The 26288-nt window shown below is 42.8% G+C and overlaps 1 protein-coding gene across 4 annotated transcripts in view; it reads left to right on the top strand.

The window, feature by feature from the left end:
• LOC117498866 (beta-1,3-galactosyltransferase 1-like) overlaps positions 1 to 26288 on the top strand; it is a 102176-nt gene that overhangs the window by 51507 nt on the left and 24381 nt on the right. Inside the window, exons 3-4 of one of the 4 annotated variants that reach the window (XR_004557616.1) lie at positions 24227 to 25643; positions 25873 to 26101. Coding sequence is in view for 1 of the 4 variants with exons in the window: in XM_034151024.1 (XP_034006915.1) it covers positions 24483 to 25463 (981 nt within the window). In the remaining 3 variants the exon portion in view is untranslated. Of the gene's footprint in view, positions 1 to 24226; positions 26264 to 26288 lie in introns of those variants that run through there. The other 3 variants (XR_004557617.1, XR_004557615.1, XM_034151024.1) reach the window with 3 other exon arrangements.

Raw genomic sequence — 26288 nt, 5'->3', positions numbered from 1 at the left:
TATTTAATCATATCGAGGCCCTATTATGCTTTTCAGGGTTGTCCCTTTCCTGTAGTGTGTTATATATCGGTTTTGGTGCATGTAAATGGTCTGCAAAGGCTGAAATCCCGTTTCAATAGGCCATTGTTACATTTGGTAACATTGTAGTGGTTACCAGTTAGGCTACACTTCCCTTTGGTTATGTAGCTACTTTTATTTTCACTAGTATGTTGTTTTTCGTGATAATAGTAACTTTGGCTGTAACTTTTCTCTGTATTCAATCTCCTATCTACAATATGAAAGTACACTGGGCTGTTACTAGTCTACTCTGAAGCTGACCTGGACTCACCCTCAGACTTTTTACCCTTCCACTACTGGATTTAGTGGAGAGTTGTAATGCAGTGGGGGCTTCTTCAATGCCATAATACTTTTCTGGGGGTAACAGTGCATCGTAGATAATGAGAAACTACCCGCTAAGAATGGTTTTGGAAGCCAACCCCTATTTAAAAAGGGAAATAAATACAGTTTATATTTTATTAGGGTTGTACAAATGTCAGTGCTGCAGAGAAGTCGGCTCTGTTTTTGGATGAACCCATCTCCAATGGCCGCCGGAGGATTCTCACTTCCATAAATCTTTCATGAAGCAAGTTCACAGGACAAGGCCTTCTGGGTATTTCCAGCTAAAACTCTCACTAGCTGTAATAATACCAGGAATAATTGGCCATTAGTGTATTTGGGGTAAAAGAACGTAATGAAAGGACGCTGCTGTTTGTCCGCTGTGTGTTTGTGTGTATGCTAGACGAGCATTAAAGAGTGGTGTCATTACTTCACAGCAGGTTGCTAACAGGGCAGTGGGCTCTCCTGCAGCGGGGTCCGGCTAAATTGTGCTCATTACGGCGTCTCAGTTCAGATCCAGGCCTGATTTGCTGGCCTTTGCATGGCTCCCGGTTATCATCGAGTGCGGCAGACAAAGAATTGGCGGAACAAATCTCATTAGGGGAGAAGACAAACTTCTAAAAGGAGCTGAGATCAAACATTAAGCGGTAAATATTGACAGAGTATGCAGCGAGCTGAACTCTACTGAGGCTGTTGTTTGTGACTAACAGTTTGTTTTATTACATTTCAATTCAATTTACTGCCTTGCACGCTGCGCAGTACGGCTATACTGTTTTATATAATCTCCTTTCATATTGCCTGATTATATTTAAAGTTTTTAGTTGGAGTAGTTGAAAGCAATTAATGGTTTATTCCTATTCCTTATTCCCTTAATATAAAGAGTTTAGACTAATCTTAATGGTTTCTGTTAGATGGATAGATAGATAGATAGATAGATAGATAGATAGCACTGTTGTTTTGTTAAATATAATAATAAATGTTATGGTTTCTACAGTTAATGTCGGGGACCAGATAGGTGAACAGTTGTTTTTGGAGAATAACAAGTAAAAAGGTGATTTTGAGAAAGAAACTCCACTATTCCAGTATAGAATAAGAGTGATGTTGACGGACTGTAAGGCAGCTCACCTGTTTTATTTCCCACACTGCTGCTGGAGCAACAATAAAGCCCAGCTGACAGCTCTTACTAACTGGACGCTCACACTAAAAGACTCCAGGCTGCATCTCACACGGGCCTGCTGTGATTTCCAGTGAAAATACCCCGAGGTTTTGGACTATATATCTAAGCTACTATGACCAGAGAACAGCAACATACTGCATGCAGGAGAATAATCAGCCATAGTGGGTGGATGTAGAACTGTTGTCCAAAAATCTGAACAAGTCTGCTGTCCAGCCGGCACACACTGCAGCGCTGAGAGCCAAAACGCTCTCTCCATGATGCTCTCAAACCCCCCATGCCTGCATTTTGTCTCTGAAAAGGCTCCAGCGGTGGCTACATTTGGAGTGCTGGCCTTCCTCTTCATCGCCACCAGAATATAAACGTGTAGCATTCAGAAACAGGACCACGTTGTAAGAGATAATCATATATATTTTCTCGTGTCCCTATCATGTAATTAAATCTAATTGCACATTCAGATCATTACAGTCTTGCTAATTGGAGAGTATAATTATTATTATTATTATTATTATCGTGGCTGCAGGATAATGTGTTTTGCATCGCCATTGTCACTCATTTCTGGCAGTAGGCTCATTCGCCAACTGTCTCTTTACGAGCATGTGTGCATTCAGGTGTGTGTGTAACTTGAATTAAATCAATGTTACTAGTATGGCATTATGCGAGTGCTTGAATAAGACATTTGTTAAAAACGGGAATTATTGTCTCATATCTTTCACGAATGAATGACTGAGTGAATGAATGGATCACATGCTATCTGGACCCCCCCCCCCCCCCGCACACACAAACAACATCCAGGTGATGACAGCGATAGTAAGAACAAGCACAGGCATCGTGCACTTTGTCACTTTGTGCCTGCAGCGTGTGATAAGGCCAACAGAAAGAAAAAAACATGTCCACGTCTGCACACACTGGGCTGGTTATCTACAGTAGATAAGGTGCAAATACACAATTCAAAATAAACAACAGAGGTAGTTACTGAGCGACTGATTAAGATGCTGCCGTTGTTGTCACTGTTGGAGTGAATGGATACAACAACTGCTTTCATTTGGGTTGAAGTGAGCTGTAAAGGGAGACTTTAAAATAAGCAGCACTTCAGGGCCTGTATTTATCAAGCGGAGTAACAGCAGTTACTAAGTGGCTCAGAGAGATTACCTGCACTGACCTTCTGTAAGGAGAGGTAATGATGATGATCGGTTGTAGGTAGAGGTAATTCACAGTGCAGCAATTAAGAATGCTAAAAGGCCTCAAATCTACATTCCAATACAACGAAGCTGCTTTCTCCATGATGTCTTGCAGGAAACTTGTTGGGTCCCAAATAACGTCTTAAGAAACGTCGCTAATCAAAGTCCACTAAGGATTTCTGGTTGGTAGTCACACCTTTCACAAAACCTAACCTTGTTTTGTTAACTGCATGTTTAAAACTGACATTTCACTCAAAAAACGATTTCAGAATTCACTTTTTGTGTGGGTGAAATAGCACCCTTTAATGCATATAGTTAACAAATAATGATACATAAAGTATATCATGTATCTATTAAGAACAAGAAATCAAACAATTATTATGGGTATGAATAGTTCTTTCCTATAAATGTCAGGAAACAGTGAAAGGTTCCGGTTGTAATTTCCGACAGCCCAATTGCAATTTGAATACAACCTATAATCAAGTAATCAATCAGCTCTATTTTAAATAAATAATGAACCCAGGATTTGCATTAATCAGCTTGTGGAAGTGTATAAAAGTTGGTGTTTTTGGTTTGAACAGAAGCAAACCTCACAGTATTAAAGTGTTTTCAGCCCTTTGGTATTTGTAAATTCATCCCACACAAGGTCAGCCTAAACAAAAAAAGTTTTCTCCATAACTTGTGTTTCCGCCTGAAGGCAATCTCCTAACAGGTTGTTTCTTAAATCAACAACATTACAATGTTTTCTCTCTTGGTCCCACACATAGAGCATTTGTGATTTCTGAAAAGCTTGATAAACACAGACCCTGAACATTTCCAAAAGAAGACCACCTTGGCTTTGGAATTAAAGTGTTGAATGCTCAGCAACTTCAGCATCGCTCTGCCTGCTTTGCTTTGAGGAGAAAGTGTTTTGCATTCAATAAAATGTACTCTTCAAAGGTCAGAAACATTGCTGGGCTCCATTCACGGTTTCCACAGCGTCGTGAAGTGTTTCAATCTGAAGGCCAAACATTGGAGACCGTCACAGTGAAGTAACTCTGCTCAGCTTCTTACTGAGTCTTTCATTGATCAGCCACTGCAGTACACACAATATCGAATGTGGCTTCTGCTCGACACCACGGTGGTGATTTATTCCCGTTATTATGGTGTGTTTGATGACCGAGACAGAAAATAAGCTTTAATACTCACTGGAGGAGAGATTTACAGGAAAACAGACAAAACCACCGTTTGGTTGGTGGGGAGTAAGGCTGTCGGCAGGCTTGGGGAGTAATGGATATGGCTATTACATAATCAGAATACAAAAAAAACGTTAATGTATTCCCTTACAGTTGCATAAAAAAAATACTTAATCAGATTAAATTGTTAAAGAGGTCATATAATTCTCTTTCAGGTTCATATTTGTATTTTGTGCTTCTACTGTGACATGTCTCCATGCTTTAATGTTCAAAAAGCTCTTTATTTTTCACTTTGAAACCAGAGCCCAGTCTGCTCTGATTGGTTAGCTGGCTGGCTCTGTTGTGACTGGTCAACTTCCTAGAGATGTCCCGCCCCTTAGCCGATCACGTACTTATCGACTTCTTATAAAAGGAGGACACAGAGAGAACACATTTCTGATACATCATGTACTGATGCCCGTTTTCCTAAGGTCACATAGTTGCTCTTCCATAAAACTCGTAGCCATCTTATTGATATCCCTTCGAGAATATCTCCAAACCCTGGCTGTACAGTATATAAAGATTTGCCTTTCCTTTAGCGTGAGAAACGTCCTCATGTTTAACTTATCGCCGTATGTTTGCAGGACCTGCTTTGGCTCTCGTGTTCTCCGGTTCCGGCGGCGTTTCTGTGTCTTTTTTTTGCGGCACCATCGACCCAGTTTCCACACGGGCATCATTAAAGTTTCATCTCATCTTCAATCTGGAAGCCAAGAAAGCTAGAAAGAGAGAAAGCAAGACAACAGAAGTGAGAAGTGCTGGTGGATATCAGAAGTGTTGATCACAGCCTACATCACATCCTCCACACTCCCACACTGCGGGCGGGACTTAAGTCTCTGTGCTTTTAAACTTAACTTTGTTGAAGAAACAGTAAACCCCTCCTGAGGGAACACAGGGATTTTAGCCTTTGCAGACCATTGACTTGCACAAAACCCATAGCACACTACAGGAAAGGGAACATATGTATTTACCTACTGCGTGTTTCTCCAACCCGCAGTCAATTACAGTTAAACAGACCCATAAAATGATAACATATTCAAATAACTTGTGTCAATACTTCACGTTAATGGATATTCAATCTCCAACACAAAGAGCTGTTTGCTCCGGTTGCATTTTATGTTTACTTAGTGCCATTAGTTCATGACGCCTACCTCCATCACATAATATGCTAATTTGCACTCTAATAGCTACAAGAGGCAATTACTGTTGATGAATGTCAGAGATAAAAAATAATATATAACGTCAAGTGTTTTTATAGCTGAATTATGTTGTCAAGAATCTAAATTGATCAACAGGGTTAATGTTTAATATATGAAATGTACATTTGCTAAACTCCTTTCCGTAATTTCATTAAATCAAATATCATCAAAGTAATGTATAATGCAATAATCCTAATGATCCCGAAGGACAATCATTTAAAAATGCTAATTTATTGCAATTCATTTTACAAACCCTATAAATCTGTCACTGTTCTGTTAAATAGAGCTGCTGCTCACAGCGGGGGGTTCAGGCTCGATCTGTACGGGGGTCCCTCTGTTGGGGGCTGAAGCTCCTGCCATAGACATGCCATTTTATTAATGAATATGCACACTGCTGCATTTTGTAAAGGACACTAGCTAACAATTAAATTCACTGTGTGTGTGTGTGTGTGTGTGTGTGTGTGTGTGTGTGTGTGTGTGTGTGTGTGTGTGTGTGTGTGTGTGTGTGTGTGTGTGTGTGTGTGTGTGTGTGTGTGTGTGTGTGTGTGTGTGTGTGTGTGTGTGTGTGTGTGTGTGTGTGTGTGTGTGTGTGTGTGTGTGTGTGTGTGTGTGATGTGTGTGTGTGTGTGTGTGTGTGTGTGTGTTGTGTGTGTGTGTGTGTGTGTGTGTGTGTGTGTGTGTGTGTGTGTGTGTGTTTGTGTGTGTGTGTGTGGTGTGTGTGTGTGTGGTGTGTGTGTGTGTGTGTGTGTGTGTGTGTGTGTGTGTGTGTGTGTGTGTGTGTGTGTGTGTGTGTGTGTGTGTGTGTGTGTGTGTGTGTGTGTGTGGCGCGCGCGCGGCGCGCGCGACAGTACACAGATCTAGAGGAGAGCAGTGATTGGCTGGGATCCTCCTTAGAGGATAGGCTGGAGATGTCTAAACCTGCTCAGAGCGCCGCACCAACGAGGAAGAGCCTGGACTCACCCAGCACCTGTGTGTGTGTTAGATTGTACAGCTCTGTGATTTCATTCTGTTTTAAACCATATTACCCACAATTCCCTGGAGCTTGTAATGTTCTTTTTAGATTTGTCCAAATAATGATCTGGCTGGAGATACTGTATAGCTCGTTCTCTGAGTCTCAGTGTTCCATAAAGGTGATTGTAACCTTAGTGTCTGTCTCTCTCTCAGATGTACGACCTGATCCACATCCCATAAACTCTTCTCAGGCACTCAAACAACAAGAGCACATGATACAAATGTGCATTGTGGCAACGTCAAGTTTGAACGGATAGCAGGTGCTTAACGCCCCGCTGTAAAAGCTGACAGTCAACACACTGAGTACACTCCAACATCTCCGGATGAATCACGAGACGATAAAGTTTAACAGTCGGTAAACATTTCACTCTGAAACCACATTTACAGTTTCATGATTTACACTTAGTATCATCTTTACTTTAATGATAAATGTATCTGCGCTTTGCTCGGTTACGACCAAAACAGATTGAAGTTAGGATCAAGAGAGACGGAGAGATAATTGCATATCTACAACATGCATTTCGCAGATATCACATGAATCAAAAATACGACCAAGTTTAGATTGCTACCATAATTGATAATAATCTGTGGATGTTATCAATTCTTTTTTGGCCCATTTTTCATCCTTCCACCAACTTTGAAATGCAACACAGTTAAAAGACTGCAACGGCTCCAAGGCATAAACATATCGCTGTTTCAATTCATTGATTGATTGCTTTGAAATGAGAATATTTGCTGAATGTTGCCTTGTTCATTTGTGTATAACTGTGCCTTCAAAGCCCCTTAGGGGATAGAGTGCGTCATCGTTCTGGAAAGCCACTCTTCCCAGTTAAAAGTTGGTAACTAAGGATCTTAAATATCTCAGCAACTTGGCCATATTTGACATATAGAATGAAATGGCAGTGGCAGCAGCATATCTTTCTGATTTAAAGGGAGAAACACGTTCAGGAGATAAGAATCCAATTTGAATTGAAAGTTTTACATCAACAGCAGTCTTATAGAACAATTTGCTATCACACAAACGTATTGTATTAAACGAAAGACTCCTTCAACATTATCAGAACGAGCCTTCTTATTCCACATTTGTATTTCGGTGACATTTAATTATGAATAGATTTGTCTCGTCTCACTATACCCGCTCTCCTGTTGTTTAAACAACTCCATCACGCTTGAATATAGCGCTCAGATTATCTCTTCACCTTTACGATTCTCACCGCGAGTTCATCTAATACCTCTTCACTTAATTAAATGACATGATTACAATGAGCACTGTAGCAAATAGCAATTAGCCTAATTAAATTGATCGTAAGATGAGGAGAAAGCCTTACATTGACTATGGGTGTTTTAATTAGTCATTTAATAGAAGACACAATGGAGGCCCTGTTATTGAATGGCAACAAATGAAACCCTGTCACTTTTTGGTTGGTGCTCAGATACGGCAGAATTCAATTAGATGGATTATTAGATATAACATGTTTGATGACTTAATTAGTTTGATGTATCTAGACTATATAATGTGTGTGTGTAGTTGCCTTGGTGGTTTGTTTTCCTCTGGTTAAACTTCATCAAAGTCCCTCTCTTACACTAATCGGACATTCGACAGACTTAAAAGTGGCAGGGTTAAGTCTGTTTGATATCCGGTCTGAATGATTTGGGATTGCATTCTCACATACAGCTCCTTGAGGTAATGTCTCGGTAATTGCAGTGTGATAGGGGCTTCACTTTGAGATAAACCAGTGCGGACGTGTTGCATTGTGTTTGTTGAGCAAGTCTCTGCTAGTTGCTTTAAACAGCTGAAACAAATGGAAGGTAGAAAATACGCATTTAAAAAACAAATCCTAGCTGACTGTTTATTCAATCCAAATGGGAGCAGAAATCAATCAGACAAAGTGCCTCAGTGGGTCCGGACACGGCAAGTTCCACATTGCATCCGTGCTCCAACTGAAAAGTTCTGATTCTGACAGCTATCAGGCGTCCTGCTTCAAGGGCAGACACAGAACATGAATTTGCGGCTACATAGGGGGGGTTCGGTGAAAAGCAGAGTTTGAGTCTCCCCCGCCTCCTGACCTATACTTTAGATAGACTGACAAGGTGGAAACACGTCCAATCCAAACTTAATTGAAACTTCTCCTCCCAAGTGCAAACCAAACCAGTCTTTTTCACAGTGTCAAGTAGTAGCAGAGAGTGTTGTCAGGGTAACTGTTTGACTCGCTTCATTCAAATGGACGTGTGATGGTCGCTGTAGTGAAGGACGGGAGACAGTCTCTTTGTGGACTGTGTGACTCCTGCCTCCCTCATCTTCAGTGGGTATATCAGGACAAGATGAAGGGGTTGCACTGAGAAGGCCTGATGGGAGGGGGGAGGGGGGAGGGAGGGGGGGAGAAATGGCCTTAGGCTCTAGAAAGGTTTCTCTTTTTTAGACAGAAGTTGTTCCTACCTCGAGGGGAGAACACAGGAGGCATGTTTTATTTATTGTACTTCTTAGTTCTTTCCGATGCGACAACAACAACTGACCACGACGTCTTATTGTTAGAAGTTGAAACTAGAAAAAGTTGAGACGTACAAAAGAAGTGCAATCCATTAAAGCGAAGGGTAAAATCATGTGAGGTGTTTGCTGGCATGACTGGATCTTCTTTTGGTGTTCTTACATTACAGTATTTCCTATTCAATTCCATGTTGCAACACCATTTGGTAGAGCTTGATCAGAGTGAGATGCTAACACGTGTTATTGTGCTTAAATATGTCTAAGTTGAATCGGTACAGAAAATAGCATCTTTGTGGATTTGCCTGATTTCTCATGTATTGACGTAATACACAATGACATACTGGTTGTGTCACTTTAAGGCTTTTATTGTGAAAGGCAAACAGAAAGAGTGGATCTCATAAGAGCTACAGATATTAGCATTTACGTCATGTTGCTGTTTCATAACCGTCAGAATTGCAAGCACGATGCAACTCCCGGTTGATTCCAGTGAGAGTGCTAATGGCCGACGATATCCAGGCCTCTGTGTTCCTGCAGAGAGCCGGCAGGTGAGCCGAATGAGTCTGGAGTGGAGGGAGATAAAGAATATGAGAAAATGAGTCATGGATTATCTCACTGTGAGATCTGTGGTCAAGCTTTCTGACCAACAGGGCAGAACACACTCCTCCAGCGATCACAACATGATTAGAGGCTAACTGTGAGGCCAACAAACAGAGAGGGTCTGATCAGAGATGCTGAGAGAAGTAGAGCCCCTCCAGTCAAGCACTTTCTTCGATCAAGTGAGGTCTCCAAGGAGCTGAAGGATCCTTTTTGACGAAGGGCATTTTCAAGTTGGTCAAGGACAGGCAGGGAGTTGAGAGCAAGTGAAAAACAAACAAACTGAGGAGACTTGAAGGCACCATTTTGTCAGTCAAGGATACTTGTTAATGTTTTCTTTGATGTGCTGATTTTAGCTCATTATAATGACATCTAATTAATTGCAATCTGCTTTTTATTCCTTTTTTTAATTTTAAGAAGAATAAAATTAAGGGTATATTGTTGAGCTGAACAATTTTGAAAAAATAACTAATTATAATTATTTTTTGAATGTGATGATTCAGGATCTTTGAGAGATGCATCACTTTTTAATCATGGTTCTTTATCATTCAAAATATATTTTGAAAGAGGATCTGTACGGTGGCTGATCGGTGCAAACACATGACAAACAAACATTGTACTCGTGCATTCTGGGTATTGCACTACTCCATATTGCGATGTTGATGGCCTTTTGATGAATGGTGCAGCCCTAGTATACTTCAACTCCATCCCAGCACACGCTATACTTGAATGTCAATGTTGTTCTCCTACAAATTCACACACACACACACACACACAGACACACACGCACACGCACACGCACACACTCAGATCGATCGGCCCGGTGTCTAATCACACAGATGGATCTCCGTCTGACAGCCGTCATAAACAGTGAGTCTGCTACTGGATCACTTCCTGTCAGCGCTGACACACTCAACGTGAAGCGACACATGCGCGCACACACACACACACACACATACACACACACACACTCCTGTTGGCCACTGTTGTGATATGATATTCCTTCTCTTTGCTGAAGGGAGGAGAGTGTAAACATTGTGGCTCTTTTAATTTTTCTCATCGCAATTAATAATTCATTCATGCCCTGTGGGATTTATTTGTGAACTAAATTAATAATTCAATCGTTCTGCTGTTGGTGAATTTAGATTAAACATGCCGGCGGCTTAGGAAGTCCATGTGATCGGATCATTAATGTGTTCTGAGTTCACACACATTATCCTCATATCGATCACACAAACCCAGCCTGACGTTTTAATAGATTCATTCCATGCAAAATGCAGAAAAGCTAAAACATGATTTAACAAACATGTTTTTAGGACCACCATTAATAAAAAGACATGCAACGCTGTCAACGTCTTCTCAAAGTTCAGTTTAGTGCTGCATTTTTCAAACGGTTTAATGGTGTGTTTGAGCACAGACAGCAGTAGAGTCATGTCTGCAGACAGCCGGCTATCTAACATGAGGTACAGGAACCACTTCTTGAGCTTCATTATGATTGACAGTCAGACGTCTCATCTCTAAAGAGGCATAAAGCACTCAGTTACGGAAAAAAAGTTTGCCCTTTTTTTCTGATTTAACCACCTTATTATTTTCTTAGAATTCCAAACACACATTTCTGCTCTGTTTTTCTGAATACTGAGATAAGTATCTCCCAATTACAGTAAGAGAGGCATTTTCGTGAAAAATATCTCTGCTCTCTCCTTTTCTACTGAGATGCCTGCAAATCCCAGGAAAAGCACTTCTTTGCTTGGGATGACATAAGATGACATGTTTTTATTAGCAATGGCCTCTCTCCATTATGCTTTCTGGGGCTTCACTTTCCTGTAGTGTGTTGTATGGGTTGTGAAGGTGTATCTAACACATTTGACCTGATAGGCTAAGGGGCGGGACATTTCCAAGCGGGTGACCAATCACAACAGAGACGGCCAGCTAACCAATCAGAGCAGACTGGGCTCTGGTGTCCATGAAATCCAGCTCTCAAGTAAATGAGACTCTTGGGAACTTAAGATATCATTTTTTCATTCCATTATAACTTTTGTTATAATCAACATGTGTATCCAGAACAACAGTACTTCTTTTTTTCCCCTATGATCTTTTCTCAGATAACCTTGTTCATTTCGAAAAAGAAGACTCTTTCTTTTCACTATGAATCCATTGCGTGGATCTCAAACATCTAATAATATAACATGTGATGTAATTCATATTTATTCAGATCTATTTAAAGTTCCGATAGGGTAAGAATATTGTTTTTCTCCCCATTCATCAAACATATAAAATGTAAGAATCAGCGCCTTAGCCCCATCACACTAACTTGTTGAAGTCCTCGGAGGACTTTTCCACCTTTCCACGGAAAATCTCCTTAATCCTAATTAGAGAAATACTTTAAAGAGGTGTTAAGTCATCTAATTGGTGTTTTATTCACAAGGTCTGCAACCTGGAGTCTCAGCACTTGGCAACATAATGGTTGAGCCACTGGTATTGACTCACTACCCATTAAACTGCAGACATATTATGGTTCTTTTGAGACAGTGTCCTTATGATTTCCCTATTCCTCTGCCCCTCATCTCTCCTTCAGCTCCAATGTTTTCTTCTTTCTCTTTGTATCGATGTCTGCTCTATCAAAGCCTGTCCTGGAGGTAAAATGTTGCAAAAGCTCTCATTATAGCTATTTGAGAGATGCAGACAGTGGGCTAGGGGGGGGGGGGGGCAGTCAGCCAGTATCCACACCAGTTAACCTTGTCAAGTCCTCTGCGGAGGCATTTAAATATTCATCAGCCCGGAAGAATGCTCCTGCTGCTGCTGGAGGAGATCCTTTCCCTTCCTTAAAGATGCACATGTTCGCTTGATATCCACTCATGCTCTCTGTGAGTTAGTCGCCACGGTAACAGACACAGTGTTACATCATACACCTCTTACATAGTGTACAACAGACAAACACATAAGTTAACATGCACAGCCCTCCCACCTACCTTTGTGTCGGCTCTGAAACACACATTTATTGACACACACACACAACATAAGATATTTTTCAGAACTGCAACATGTAAAGAACCTTTCCGGGCATTTCTCAGGGCATTTTTTAGCCTATATTTAAATATATTATTACGAGCTTGTAGCCTTGGTCATTTTGTTTTTTTTCCGATGATATAACCCAATTTCTAATGTGTTTAGTGTAATGGAGTGGTGCAGAAATGAGTCCTTAAACCCAGAGATGAGTTAGCATGTGACTCCCTTATCTCAAAGTCAATAGTTTTTTGTTCACGTTTGTGTTTAGAAGCTTCAAATAAGGTCTATGGTTAAAACAAGCTGAAGAGATTTTCACGTTTTATTGGTGAACCCCCACTAGACTACTAAACGTCATCATGCCAAACATTAGCTGCGTTTAGCTTAGCAGTGGTGGCGCGTAACCATGTGACCGTGCTGTAGTTCCTTTATAGCCTAACGTTAGCCTTTTTACTTCTGCGATTGCATTTGCCCTTACTTAATAAGTGGAGATGATCCTTTTCCTAAATATCATAGTATCATATAAAATACCGAAATCCAACAGAAACATCCCATAGTTTTTTGTTGAGAACCCCCTTGAGATGCTAACTTCCACGTCGGCCTACAACAATGCGCCACCCCTGCACCACTCTATAAATGGGATATTATAGTGGCAGCTTGGGAGATCTGGACTGTGATATATTGTGATGAGGGGCAGAGCTATGTGTATTTTTGGAGACAAATCACAGCATTAGACTCCTCCGTATTAGCCTCACTTCCCTGGGGCCTCCTATAAGCCTGACACACATTGCATACTTTACCAAATCCTCCCCTGGGCTGTCCCGACACAAAACAAAAGCACAGTCTAAGGTTAATACTACTCTGAATACTCCTCCAGCCAGTGTATGTGTGTGCCAGAGGTTGAAAGTTGAGAGAATCGCTGTGTGTATGCTGATGTTATTTTAAGGCAAACTGTGTCTGACAGGCTGACAGAACAATGAAAACCACAGTGTGTATTTGTGCCAGGTCGAACAACTCCAAAGGTATTCACTGTGCCCTCTGTTGCTCTTTTCCCCCTCACAGCATATATACAGAAACATTGACTTGCAGACATGCCTTCTCCCACGTCTCACCTCTGTGGAGCTAAGCGTGTGCGACAGGTGGAATCATTTATTAACCGAGGGCACAGAGAGCACCACGGGCCCCTGACCGTACCCCCTGCTGCTGCAGATAGCCGTCTCACCTCAGAGGGCCCCGAGCTATCACGCCATCCACACACACGGCAGAGCGGCTTAAGTGCCCGCTGTGATTTCCGCAGGATAGTGAAGCCTGTGCACGTCTGTGTGTGTGTGTGCAGGCATTCATATTCATCTCCCCTGACATCCACTGGCTGCCATTTGTCTGGATTATTTATTTTTAGTCCTCATGTAGGAGATATGAAAAGCTCATATTCATGTTAAGTTAGAATTGTAATGTAAACACCAGATGGATTTACAGTTTAGTCTTTGAAATTGGTTTTGTTCATTATCGTGGATTTTAGAAAGTTTCAGGGACATGAGTTGGATTAGAAGAGAGGATTTTTATTTAAAATGGGAACAATGTAATCATCCACCTTTTAGCTTTTGACTTATGACTGCCAAAAGACATTTAGACTCTGCGGGAAAGTATTTGAAGACTATAACGTGATTATTTGAGAAATGTGAGGAGTAGAAGACACAACCATAAAATGACATTAATGATGCCCTATTAGGCTTTTTGGGGTTTTCCCTTTCCTAAGGATAAACAAACAAATCCTTTTACCCGAGAAGCTGGATAATGTTTGACCTCAGCTGATTATAGTCCATCCATGACTAATCAATTAATCAGCTGTTTTTTGTAGTTCAACCAATAGGGATGTTCTCTTTATAGAAATGACCTTGCTGAGCATCACGCCCCTTTCAGTAGACTCTCAGTTAAACTTTAATGATTATAATATCAATATTTGAAGTGTATGAACTTGATAACCCCGAATCAGCAGAAGCAAGTGTGCTAATAAGGTGTGAAGGCAAGTTGAGCTGTTGCTTTAATGTGTCAAATACAGTAGTGGTTCATTAGCACCTCATTTCAGTGTGTCGCTGCAGGTTGCAATAATGAGGAAAACAAAAGCTGATCCCAGATCTGCAGAATAACTCATTTAGTTATATATAAAATATATTTCAGTTATTTTAATGTTGCACATCCAAAGCTATAGAGAGAATGCACTGTACATGTATACCTTTTGTGGTTTACCATTTGTATGCACAGTGGTAGGAGTGAATGTCAAAATATAAAAATATATTTAGTTATTCCTACCTTTGCTGGACAGAGTGTGGAAGACAAATCAGCTGTGGAGACACTGCATTCTAGCAATGTGTGTGAGTGTGTGTGAGACAATGTGTGTGTGCGTGTGCGTGTGGTATTCTCAGTGCCCCTCAGTAGGGAGAGTGTTATTTACCGGAAAGAGTGCTGAAGCTGCATGTCCTGTGCCTGTGCTCCCATCAGCAGTGGCAGGGGTGTGTGAGTGCCTGAGTGTGTGTGTGTGTGTGAGTGTGTGTGTGGTGGACAGGCTAGGAGACAGGGTAATTACCACAGGACCCTTCTTCTGACATCAAGTCAACTCTCTGGGTCAACATGGGTTCACATGGGTCTAAAAAAATAGTACTTTTTTTAAAAAGAACATGGAGATAGTTGAGGATCCCTGCAAGCGAGCACGTGTTAGATAAAGAACCTGCGAGTGTGTCTGCCTGCATTGTCCCTGCATCCCCCCCCCCCCCCCTCCCTCCACCCTCCACCCTCCATCAGCTTTGCCTGGAGTCGCTGGTGTTATCTGGACAGGAGCAGATATGACGGGATGTGTTCAGCCTGTTCCACGCTGTTCCGTCTGCCGGCTCTGAGATGTACCTGATAACCCCCCCCCCCCCATCCCACACAGTGGAGGAACAGTGCCACTGGGCAGCAGCACCGCACATATGTTCAGACTAAAGCTCATCGTCTGTCTCCATCAGCTGCCTCCAGGTGTTTTCCTCCGTGTGGAAATGCATGCGTCTGTTCTGACGTCCAGAAGTTAATTAGTGGAATTTGATTGGAGCTGAGCTTTCTAACTGTGCAGGTCCCTACAGAACACAGCAGGAGCATGTGCCCTTTTCATTACCAGCCACACACCTGTCACTGAAACGAGGTACTGAGGTGTGAGGTGTGTTCAGTGTATGTGCACATACACTCTTTCACTACCTGGAACTCAAAGATGGTTCTTTCATTGACCAAGGTGCAGTCGACTAAGCAACTATGCAATGTGTATTTATAATATAATACCAACAGCTTTCAGTGATTCCCTTTCCTTTCATTAAATCAGTTGAGAAACCATCCATATAAAAACTCAGAGTGGCTCCATTCCACTTAGGGAAGAGTAGATTTTGTTTTCTAGCTACAATTCCGTCTCATTTTTGTTAAATTATGCCTCAATTCACCATTCATTACCCGTCTCATCACTTTCTGTTTCTGATTAGCGGTTGCCTCATTTTTTGGAATGAAACACTTCATATGAATATCGTAATTTGTATGTGTCTGCTACTCTAGGGTCTTTTCATCACCATAGAAACCGCTGCCATATGGACAGAGGAGCATGACGGGAGAATTGTAATGTTAGTCTCGCTTTGAATAATTCTAGCCGCCCTTCTATCTTTCTATCAGTCTGTTATTCACTGTCACTCACTTTTTATTACCTTTTTTTGTGTGTGGCTTAGATTTGGTGCTTCTGATGGAAGTCTTTGTCCTAAGGATATTATACTCACACGGTTTTATGGAAGTGTGAGTCATTGCTCTGCTGACAGACACAACAAAAGGAAAATAAAATTACAGAGAAACACCCTGAGAGCCGGATCAATAGCGGAGAATTTACAAGCTCATCAGAGACCCGCTGCTGCCCCTTTAAGTGCTGAAGGTGCCTGTAGACACTTCCACAGGTTTAAGGTCATTCAATGTGCGAGTGAAAGGGAGAGAACAAGAAGAAAGGAAGAGGTGGGAAAGTGTTTAAACGAAAACAGTGGACTAATTTGAGAGGTTGGCGCTACATGATGTGTCTAACTTCCGCTGCAGGCTCCATCGATCGCCTTCTTTGTTAGTTTTTACTCACACAAAGGTTCCTCTGCATGTGTTCACGCTCCCAGAGACACCTCATTACAGATGCTCTGATATGATTGACTGTATAATCCTAAAGGAAAGATTGTGAGATTGACAACTCATTTATCAGGAGGATGGATTTAGATAAAGAAGATCATGTAGAGGGATTAGCCTTATTTAAACACATGAGACTTCAGCCTGAGTCTCAGAATGGAAATGTACGATACTGCTTATTGAGCTTTAAACTTCATTAACACTTGTTTTATGTTGGTTCTGGTTGATTTGTCTTGCTAAAGTCCAAAGGGGCTGATGGATATGCTTCACTGCACGTGGAAAACAACCTGCAGCACCAAGAGAAGTTTAAATGGTATTTGTCTCACTTTTCTGTTTTCTCTTAAACCATCTTGTGGCTGGGTTCATAACTTATGGAAGCAGAGGGGATGTCTGATTGAGGCCTTGTCAGTTGAATAGTCACTGAAACACCCACACATGGGCCATAAAACAGATCAACTGTTATATTTGATCGTTAGACCTTTGTGGTGTAAAGTGTTGGTGGACTCCCAGACTGCTTTGCATGTAGCCAAATGTGTTCTGGTGACTACTTTGAAGTGCACTGAACCTCAATTGTTTATATAATAAGGCTAGAATGAGCACATATCATACAAAATGAAGTGTGTCCTGGATCCTCTATCCCGAGTCCTGGATTTGAGTCCTGGACTTCGAGTCGTGGCTGAACCTGTCTCTGCGGTCCTGCCTGACTCTCATCATACTACTTCCCTGATGGCTCCCACAGGATTGTTGACATCCTCGTGGATTCATCTTCTTATTATAGACACATGCATTTCCAAACATTTGGTCTACCTACGCTGTAAAATGTATTATCTTTTCAATGTACACACGGCATCTATTGCACGTCTGTCCGTCCTGGGAGAGCTGGATCCCTCCTCTGTTGCTCTCCCTGAGGTTTCTCCCATGTTCCCCTTTAAACTGGGGGGTTTCTCTTTGGAAGTTTTTCCTTGTACGATGTGAGGGTCCAAGGACAGAGGGTGTCGTATTGTCATACTGATATTCTGTACAAACTGTGAAGTCCACTGAGACAAATGTAACTTTTGTGATATTGGGCTATATAAATAAACATTGATTGATTGATGGTTAAAGTTTAAATTTGAACATGGTCAGAGTTGTGAGGCAGGCCACAGCTGAGAGTGTGTGCTCAGCAAAATTGTATCCCAGATAATGTAAAAGTTTAAAAAAGGTAATGCCACAGGCCAGTGCTCCCTAGACTACAGCTGATACATTTCATCAATAAAACTCTGACTTCTGAAGGTTAGTACCTGCTTATTCTCCCAAATCAGCAGCAACACCTTTCCTTTTCTTTTTGTAAGTCAAGCGTCGGTCCCCACCAGCTGTTACCACATAATGTTTCATTTTGGGTGCTGAGTATGCATCAGTGGCATTACCATAATTCTCTTCTGGGAGCATCACTTGCCTCCATGCAGCTCCGAGCTGGAATATTGTATAACGGCAATGTCACCCAGCCGGACAGCAAAATGTATTACCTGCATGAATCAAGTTGTCATTTCCAATTTATGAGGCAGCTTAGCAGTCGGAGCACATGTCCGGCCGGTGAGAAGCCTCTCAGCAACACCCAGCAGACTCTCATCCAGGTCAATGGCTCTGAGAAACACGCCCGATGCATCTGCCTTTTGCTTGAGGAAACTGAGAAGTTATGGAACGCAGCTGCATAAAACCTCTTCGTGCCTACGCATCATTCTCTCACCTGTGTGGAGCAGCAGCTGGGTGGGAGTCATAACTCTCCACACAGGAAGCAGTGTCTGGTAAACTGACTTCAAACTTTCAGTAAAGCCTTTTGAGGCATCCGTGCTGAGTTAAAACCAAAGTTTTTCTGGAGGCTCTTTCTGGCCGCAGACTGATATGAGTTTGGGCTGAAGTCAGCACTGAAGTGGGGATGGAGCATCATGCTTCTGTACTGCAGCCAAAATCTGTTGGCCGCTATTGATATCCCATTTCCTCTGTCACTCCTAAGCTGCTTTGCATTCAAAGGCTTTGCACTAAGCCCACAGTGTCCATCCCGTCATATACTGTGCTGCTCCACAACAATCATCCACTCTTTCTATTATCCAGGAAACAATAGCAGAGCGAAGCCACACTGGGAGCTTCCCATCCCTGACATTTTAATTGTCTTCTTCATATATTAGGTGGGTTGCGAACCAATTTGGCCATTGCCGTTAAATTCCTCGCGCAGTAATTCCTCTTTAGAAGCCGAAATAATGGGTTTTAGAGTTGGCAGGAGATGGGAGGGAAAGAAGATCAAACATTTTTGTTTTTGTGGCTGATAATTAAAAACCTCCTGTTGAGCTTATCACATATTGAGCAGCAGGAGCTAGAGTGCTGAGTTATGGGCTATCTGCTAAAAAAAGGTTCTCTCAAGCGTGTGTGTTTTGATATGTTTACTTTTCTAGCTTGCGTACTTTAAATCGATAGCTAAAGAGCTGCAGAAATCCCAATTGGCAGTTCAAATTCTGAATATTATTCACATCCTCATTCCTCCAGCATCACTGCGTTCATACTGTATCTCTCATTGGCCTGGGAGTGTGTGTTGTGTTAGCGTTTGAGGGGAAAGTGTTTGAGTCTCTGCCTCGGGGGAAGCTGCTGTTTGTTCAGTAATCAGAAAGCATACGCAGGCACTCTAAGACAATGTCACATACCCTGGAGTCAGAGTGTGTTTGATGAATATAATATATTCCCACCCTCAGACATAGAAAGCAATTATTCCCATTATCTATTTCTTTGTTTGCTGTTTTTGTCCTGAATGATACTCACAGGTAACGCCTCGCTTTCAATTACCACATCATAATGCTCTACACAAAACGTCCTGACAGCTTTGCTTAAATCAGCAGCGAGTAGTGGAGGCTGCTTCCTGTTCCCCTCCGCCAATCATTAAGTGTGTAATATTAAAACAGGCGCGGGGGGGAATGTAACACGTCCACGGTGAGAATATGATTTATTTACCTTCAGATGCGTCTGCCCTCCACGCTCATGTTCCTCCGATGCAGCAGAGACAGCAGACATCACAGTCTATTAAACCACCCTGCTTTGTGTTGTTTTCCTCCAAGCCTTCATCGCTGACTCACACACACAGTCATCCACCCCCCCCCCCCGCGAGCAAGGTCACTCCACGCTGCACTGATGACTGCAATCAATTATGTGGTGCAGCGTTAAACGACACTGAAACTCCCACATCTCTGTAGCCTTTTCAGCGAACGCGCCATCTTTTGGAGGTCGTTTGATTGTGCACATGATTGTAAGAGTGTGTCAAACAAGCAGAAATACTGCGTTCTAATCAATTCTGTTATTGATTTGGAAAGTGTGATAACAAGGTGCTGCTTTTCCACAACACCAATTGTTGAGTAAATAATACTGAATCAAGACAAAAGCGGTATAATGTTAGGCGTAAAGCTACTCTGCGCTGCCGTTGTGTTTTTATGAATAGATTAAAACTTGTGTACCGCTCACTTCTTTGAAAAGTTCTACAAAAAAAAAAACGTGTCACATTTTGTTATACAGGATAAAAAAGGTCAGTTAATATGTTGCGAACGAATGTGAAATCTGCGTTTATTTTGTAGTTCAACACCAACTGTAGAGAAGTTATCTAGCTGACTATCAATATTCAGAAGGGATCATTTTGTTGGTTCGAGCTACATGCAGTGAAATCCAAAAGTTCAGTATCTTTTAACTTTGACTACTTGCGAAAGTTAATTTAGATTTTAATATGTCTGTTGCAAATCTCCCAAATGTATGGAAGTGCGACGGTTAGCTGCCGAGTACCTTCATAACCGATTCATCATTTTGTCAATAACACGTCAGAAGTAATGAAAATACCCAGCACAATTTCTCATCACAAAGCCCAAGGTGATGTCTTAAAATTGCTTTTTTTGTCTGATCAACAGTCCAATCCCCAAAGATATGCAGTTTGCAGTGCCATATGACAAAAAAGCAGAATGTCCTCACATTTAAGAGTCACTAAAGGTTGGCAATTTCGATTTGGAATGATGATGAATCATTTTGAAAACTGTTACATATTAAATAGATTTTATGTCCATCAGTATTAGACAGGGCCCCTGAATGATCCAAGTTTCTCTTCACCTAGTCAGCCCATTTAGGCCCCGGCTCCACGAGGACGGAAACTGGTTGAATCCGCATATTTCTCATGCGTATAGCCCTCTAAGCTCCACGACGCCGTAAGGGAAACGTAGAAACAGACCCCGCAAACGACAACGGGTCCAAAGGTGGATAGATCTGGGAACTGAGCGCTCTGGGGGGTCCAACGGGGCCGTGGAGTCGCCTATACGGTCATTCGTTTTCATAGCCCCGCCTCTCCCCCGCGGGGTTGCTATCGTGCTCCAGTCGCTACTGACCATGCTACAGTTCTTTGTGCAACATCTACAGGAGCTCCTCCTTGAATTCAGATTATTTATCTTTATCTCGATATGGACATAAACGCGAGTGAAGTCTAATCTGACAGGACGGAGACACGCAGCTCCTGCCGCTGTGATGCAGCGGGAGCAAAACACACACTTCAAGTCAGATCATCACCCTTAGCTATTTTAATTACCTCTCAAACTACCTCAACTAGTTATAAATATGTTCATTTTTACTGTCGGGTCACTCATTACAGGATCAGCTGCTGCATGAGACAGACACTGACGCTGTCAGAAGAGAGGACAAAGAGATGTATTTGACGATTATATATCATTATATCGTCGTTATTCATTTGTTTTAAAGCTCAATAAATAACAATGAAGACCTTTGACCGGCACTTTTATAATTTTGTCCGGAAGATTTAAACTTTAACACACGCTGACCGGCGAAAAACTCTGCCCGGTTCCCTCCGCCCCCACCGCGGAGAATACACAGAAGTGCAGCCATGACAACCATTCTTCTTCGCTGCTTTTGTGGAGGAAGTTGCTGCTTTTGTGGAGGAAGTTACAGCGCCACGTACAGGTTCGGCATATGTACTGCAGCTTTTCCAGCGGTTGGATGTAAACGGAGCCGTCTCGTGGAGCTTGACACAATCCGGTGTATATTGCGTGGGGACGGAAGGTTTTTTGCAGTTGCATTTGCGTTACTCCGATGCGTTTTGCCGTATTTGTCCTCGTGGAGCCGGGGCCTTAAAATTCATTAAGCACTGAGCAACTCTCCCTGGCTCCGCCTCCTATGCTTTACCAAGTTCTCTTTACTCATCCGTGGGCTCATTTCCTGTTGGCTTGCTCTCAGGCTTCAGTGACCTTTCAGGAAGTGTATAAATGTTTGACCAGAAGTATTATAAGAGCAGCCCTCCTCCACACAAAGCAGTGTTCACAAAGAGTCTGGGATCCGTGTGGGGGGGGTAATGGAGCAGCACAGTATGAAGGCTGCTAAATTGACTTCCCAGGAGGGGGGGGGGTGTTACATTCAAAACACTTTAGCAGTTGGAGCCAGCGTACAGCAGACTGCATTTCTCCCCTTATGTCCTACCACTGTGCTGTCATGACAACCAGTTCAGATTATTAGCATTAAACTCTGTGAATGGGTGTTAATCATAATTGTTATAATTGTGCTTTTATGGGGTTTTTTTCACACGCCAATGCCTTATTTGACTGCAATATGGTATTTAGGAGTTATCATTTAATCAGCGTGTCTTACTGCCTTTTTATCAGCAGGGTAGTTATTATTATGACCTCCAGTAGGAGTAATTAAATCATTTTCTGCATGACACTAAGAGAAGATACTACAAGTGTTAAACTAATGGGTCACAATAAAACTCCACCAGTTGAATTAAGACATATTTTTGTAATAAATGGTATGTCTAAATATGAAAGTAAGGCATTATCTGATTCAATATGTACCTTAAAGCTATGTATGTGTTTTAAACCATTTTTACTGTACTAACCCCAACCCTCACTGGATTGTTTTGACAACAGATTCATAGGTACACATTGACATTATGTTATATTAATGTAGAAACACCCACAAGATCCATATGGTGCGTTGTTGCCTCTGGTACAGTTGAGTTTAATCATGTTAACGCAGACAACATACTGTTCCAAGTCATTTTTGACTGAATAAGCACGATGTGTGGTCTGCTTCAGCCATGCTTAATGTGTTTCTTCTAAATGAACATTACTCGATGCTAATTAAAAAAATATGATCCCATGCTCAGCTGTTCTTGAGAGATAAACCCCGCTGATGACACGACAGCGTGAGAGGAAACTGCCAAACTTTTCAATTTGCTCGGAGAGGAAGTTAGGTCTACAGGTTTCGTGAGGTGCATGGCCAAACCAGGATGTAGGTTATCCGAGGCTACAGAGAAAGTGAGCGGGCAGTAGTTCTGTAGGATTATAAGACCAATTGAACCTCCTCAGGATACAGCGGAGGTGAAGCAAGCTGATCTGCACACAGGAAGAGGGATGAGGGTAAGCGAGGTAAAGGAATGAATATGATGATTTAGTGATTTTGCCGTAGAGAGGAGAAGTGGAGATTGAGTGATGGTGAGAGAAACTGTCAATAAGTTAAAGGCAAGCTGTGATGAGGAAATGACACGGAGGAAAGTGAAGGCAACATGGGGTTTGAAATTGAAAAAGAAACTTGAAGTAAGACAAAATAAGAAGGATAGAGAGTGAGATAAAAACAAATGAGGGAGGTGGAGGCAGTGAGACACATAAAAATGGATCAAGCACCCGCTGAAGTGGAGAAGGAGGGAGTGATGGAGAGGGAGGAGGTGTGGAAAAGCAGCCATGATGAGATGGATTCTACTGGACCATGAGATTGATGACTCTACTTCAGAAGGAGAAGGAGAGGGAAGAGATAGGGGAGACGGGTGGGGAGGAATAAGAGAAAAGCCCCTGATGAAAAGAACCAACCCCGCAAGACACCAGCAAATCTGGAGTCTGATCAAAAAGAAACAGCCGGTTTTATCTCAGCCCTTCCATCTTGAAGCATTTCGGTATCTCTAATAGGATCTTCTCTGTTCATCATCAGTTATGCATTGCAAGAAGAAAAAAATCCCCAGAATAAGAACACATGAAAAGAGATTATGTCTGAAGCAAATACAAGTCTTGAAAAGAAGGATTTGGATTTAGTTTGGCTCTCAGACATCATGCGAACTGATCATCCATAACAAACATTTTAAATCCATATTTAGAGCTTAAACTCATCCGCTCATGGCCTGTCAGTGTTTCCAATTAGAGCGCTGATTCCAGAAGTTTCTCCACACACAGCAGGGCCTGTCCAGCTCACACAAGAGGAGCTCATAACAGAGGAAAATATGCAAAGTCCACATGCCAGGTTGAGTCTGACATTGAGGTATGGAGAATACCAGAGGGAAGAGAGAAAGTGGATGTTAATCTTCCCCCATGAGAACGCTTCACTTCCACCTTCTCTGCCTTGATCCTCCCTCTCTGTCTCCGCCCTCTGATTTGCCGCCTGTTTCTGGTCCAGTGGGGACGCCAGGGAGATAAACAGCGTTTGCTAACAGAACGTGGTGGAAGCTGAGGCTGAGCAGGCCTTTATGAATGAGAGAGTTTGCCGGGATATTCACTTTCTTCACAGCTCGTATCATAGGCCCTGATGGAACGATAGGGTAACTGGCCGTGGCACAGAGCCGCCTGCACCGCCAGTGGACTGATGTTATTGGCTGTAATGAATAGCGAATAGAAAATATTGTTCGATATGTCACAAGCCTTGCTATAAATGCCTTTTTCATAACAACAAGATATGTTAGAAGTTACACCGTTATGCTTATCAAGCTGCTTCAGCTTTATAATGTTGTTATGATGTATGTCACTGACTGTTTTGTCTTCTTATCTTTTTTTTAGGCGCTGTCACGGAGAACGTTTGTGCGAGCTGCGATGGGACACAGTGAGGCTGTGGACGTGATAAGAGATCTCTGCACTGCTGCTTTTCAATCACAGCCCCGACACTAGACGGAAGAAAAGTCCATTATCCACGATTAATGTCAGCCGTGTTGCGGAGGCAGCCTCAAGCTGCACCGCCAGATCTGAGACAACTCATGGAGGCGTGGCCTCAACGTTTCCATCGCTGCTGCCACTGACTCCAGCCCAGTGAACAGCGATGCCTTCTAAAGTCTCCTGCTTATACTTGCTGACGGTGGTTTGCTGGGCCAGCGCTCTGTGGTACCTGAGTGTGTCCCGCCCCTCCACCTCCTACGTGGGCCAGGTGGCTATCCCTATAAAGCCCAAGGCGGGCAAAAACGGCACTTTCACAAACATCCGCACGCGCTCGCTCAACCCGCACGACTTCGACTACCTCATTAACGAGGAGAAGAAGTGCGAGGCGGAGCCGCCCTACCTGGTCATCCTGATCAGCACCACCCACAAGGAGTTTGACGCCCGGCAGGCTATCAGGGAGACATGGGGGGACGAGAGCTCGCTCCCCGACATGCGAGTGGTCACGCTCTTCTTGTTGGGACGCAGCACTGATGGTGTCCTCAACCAGATGGTGGAGCAGGAGAGTCAGATCTTTCATGACATTGTGGTGGAGGATTTTATCGACTCCTACCATAATCTGACGCTAAAGACGCTGATGGGCATGCGCTGGGTGGCCACCTTTTGTTCCAAGGCTCAATATGTCCTCAAGACGGACAGCGACATCTTTGTCAACATGGAGAACCTCGTCTTCAACCTCCTGAAGCCCACCACCAAGCCCAGGAGGAGGTACTTCACCGGCTACGTCATCAACGGCGGGCCGATCAGAGACATGCGCAGCAAGTGGTACATGGGCAGGGATCTGTACCCGGACAGCAAGTACCCCCCCTTCTGCTCCGGCACCGGATACGTGTTCTCCGCTGACGTGGCGGAGCTCATTTACCAAACCTCTTTACACACCAGGCTGCTGCACCTGGAGGACGTATACGTGGGCGTGTGCCTCCGAAAGCTGGGCATCCACCCCTTCCAGAACAGCGGCTTCAACCACTGGAAGATGGCCTACAGCCTGTGCCGCTACCGCCGGGTGGTCACCGTCCACCAGATCTCCCCCGAGGAGATGCACCGCATATGGAACGACATGACCAGCAAGAAACACCTGAAGTGTTAGCAGGGCTGAGGGAGAGCCAGGGAGGAAATGAATGTTCCTTTATCACCTGCTCCTCCATCATCGACTGTGACAAATACTTCAACATGTAGCACTGACTGCAGGAGTATTGATGGAGCGTCCGGGGCTTTGTCCGGGGGCTGATTGCTTTACGAGGACTTTCTATAGCTCAAAGCCACTCTTGTAAGTCTGATACATGTTTATCAAGAAGAGTGCAAACATGTCCAGGTGGTTAGTTGTCGTTGCCAGCAGCACTATGATGTTTATGGGAAACAGGAAGCTTGTGGGCTTGTGTTGAACTACTCATTCATACAAACTTTCCCCAATTGCATAAATGCCAACTTTGATCGCAGACATTCGCCTGTTGTGTAGAGCACAGGCTCTAATTATGAATGTTCTCATGTATTTTCAGTTGTTGTGCTTTCTGAAGGTGTTAATGTTGGATGTACTGTCGGCACTACAGCAGCTGTCGACATCGTGAGGACCGTGGTGAGTTTAAAGTGGTGTTAAAGACTCTGAGAAAGCAGCTCCTATGTAATATTCCTTTCAGAATCAGACATATTTTCTTACAGAAGATCCACACCACCTTGTGAAAAGGTTTCCGGACAGTGTGAAGAAACTCGGCTGCTTGCATTCCCCAGGTGAATGTTACTCTGTTGATGTGTAATGTGCAGTTATTCGTCACAAGCAGTGCTGAGCAGGCTGCAGACTATTCTATTTTCTATTACTTGAATATAAAGATGTACTGTTAGAGCGGCGAGGACAGATGAGTGCTTTTCTTCTTTTCAATTACTTGAGATCAAATAAAGTGCTTTTATAAGACTGGAT

The sequence above is a fragment of the Trematomus bernacchii genome, unplaced genomic scaffold (assembly GCF_902827165.1).
Source record: "Trematomus bernacchii unplaced genomic scaffold, fTreBer1.1, whole genome shotgun sequence".
Taxonomy (NCBI): Eukaryota; Metazoa; Chordata; class Actinopteri; order Perciformes; family Nototheniidae; genus Trematomus; species Trematomus bernacchii.
Note: the sequence above shows the minus strand (reverse complement) of the source record. Positions and strands in the feature narration are given on the sequence as shown.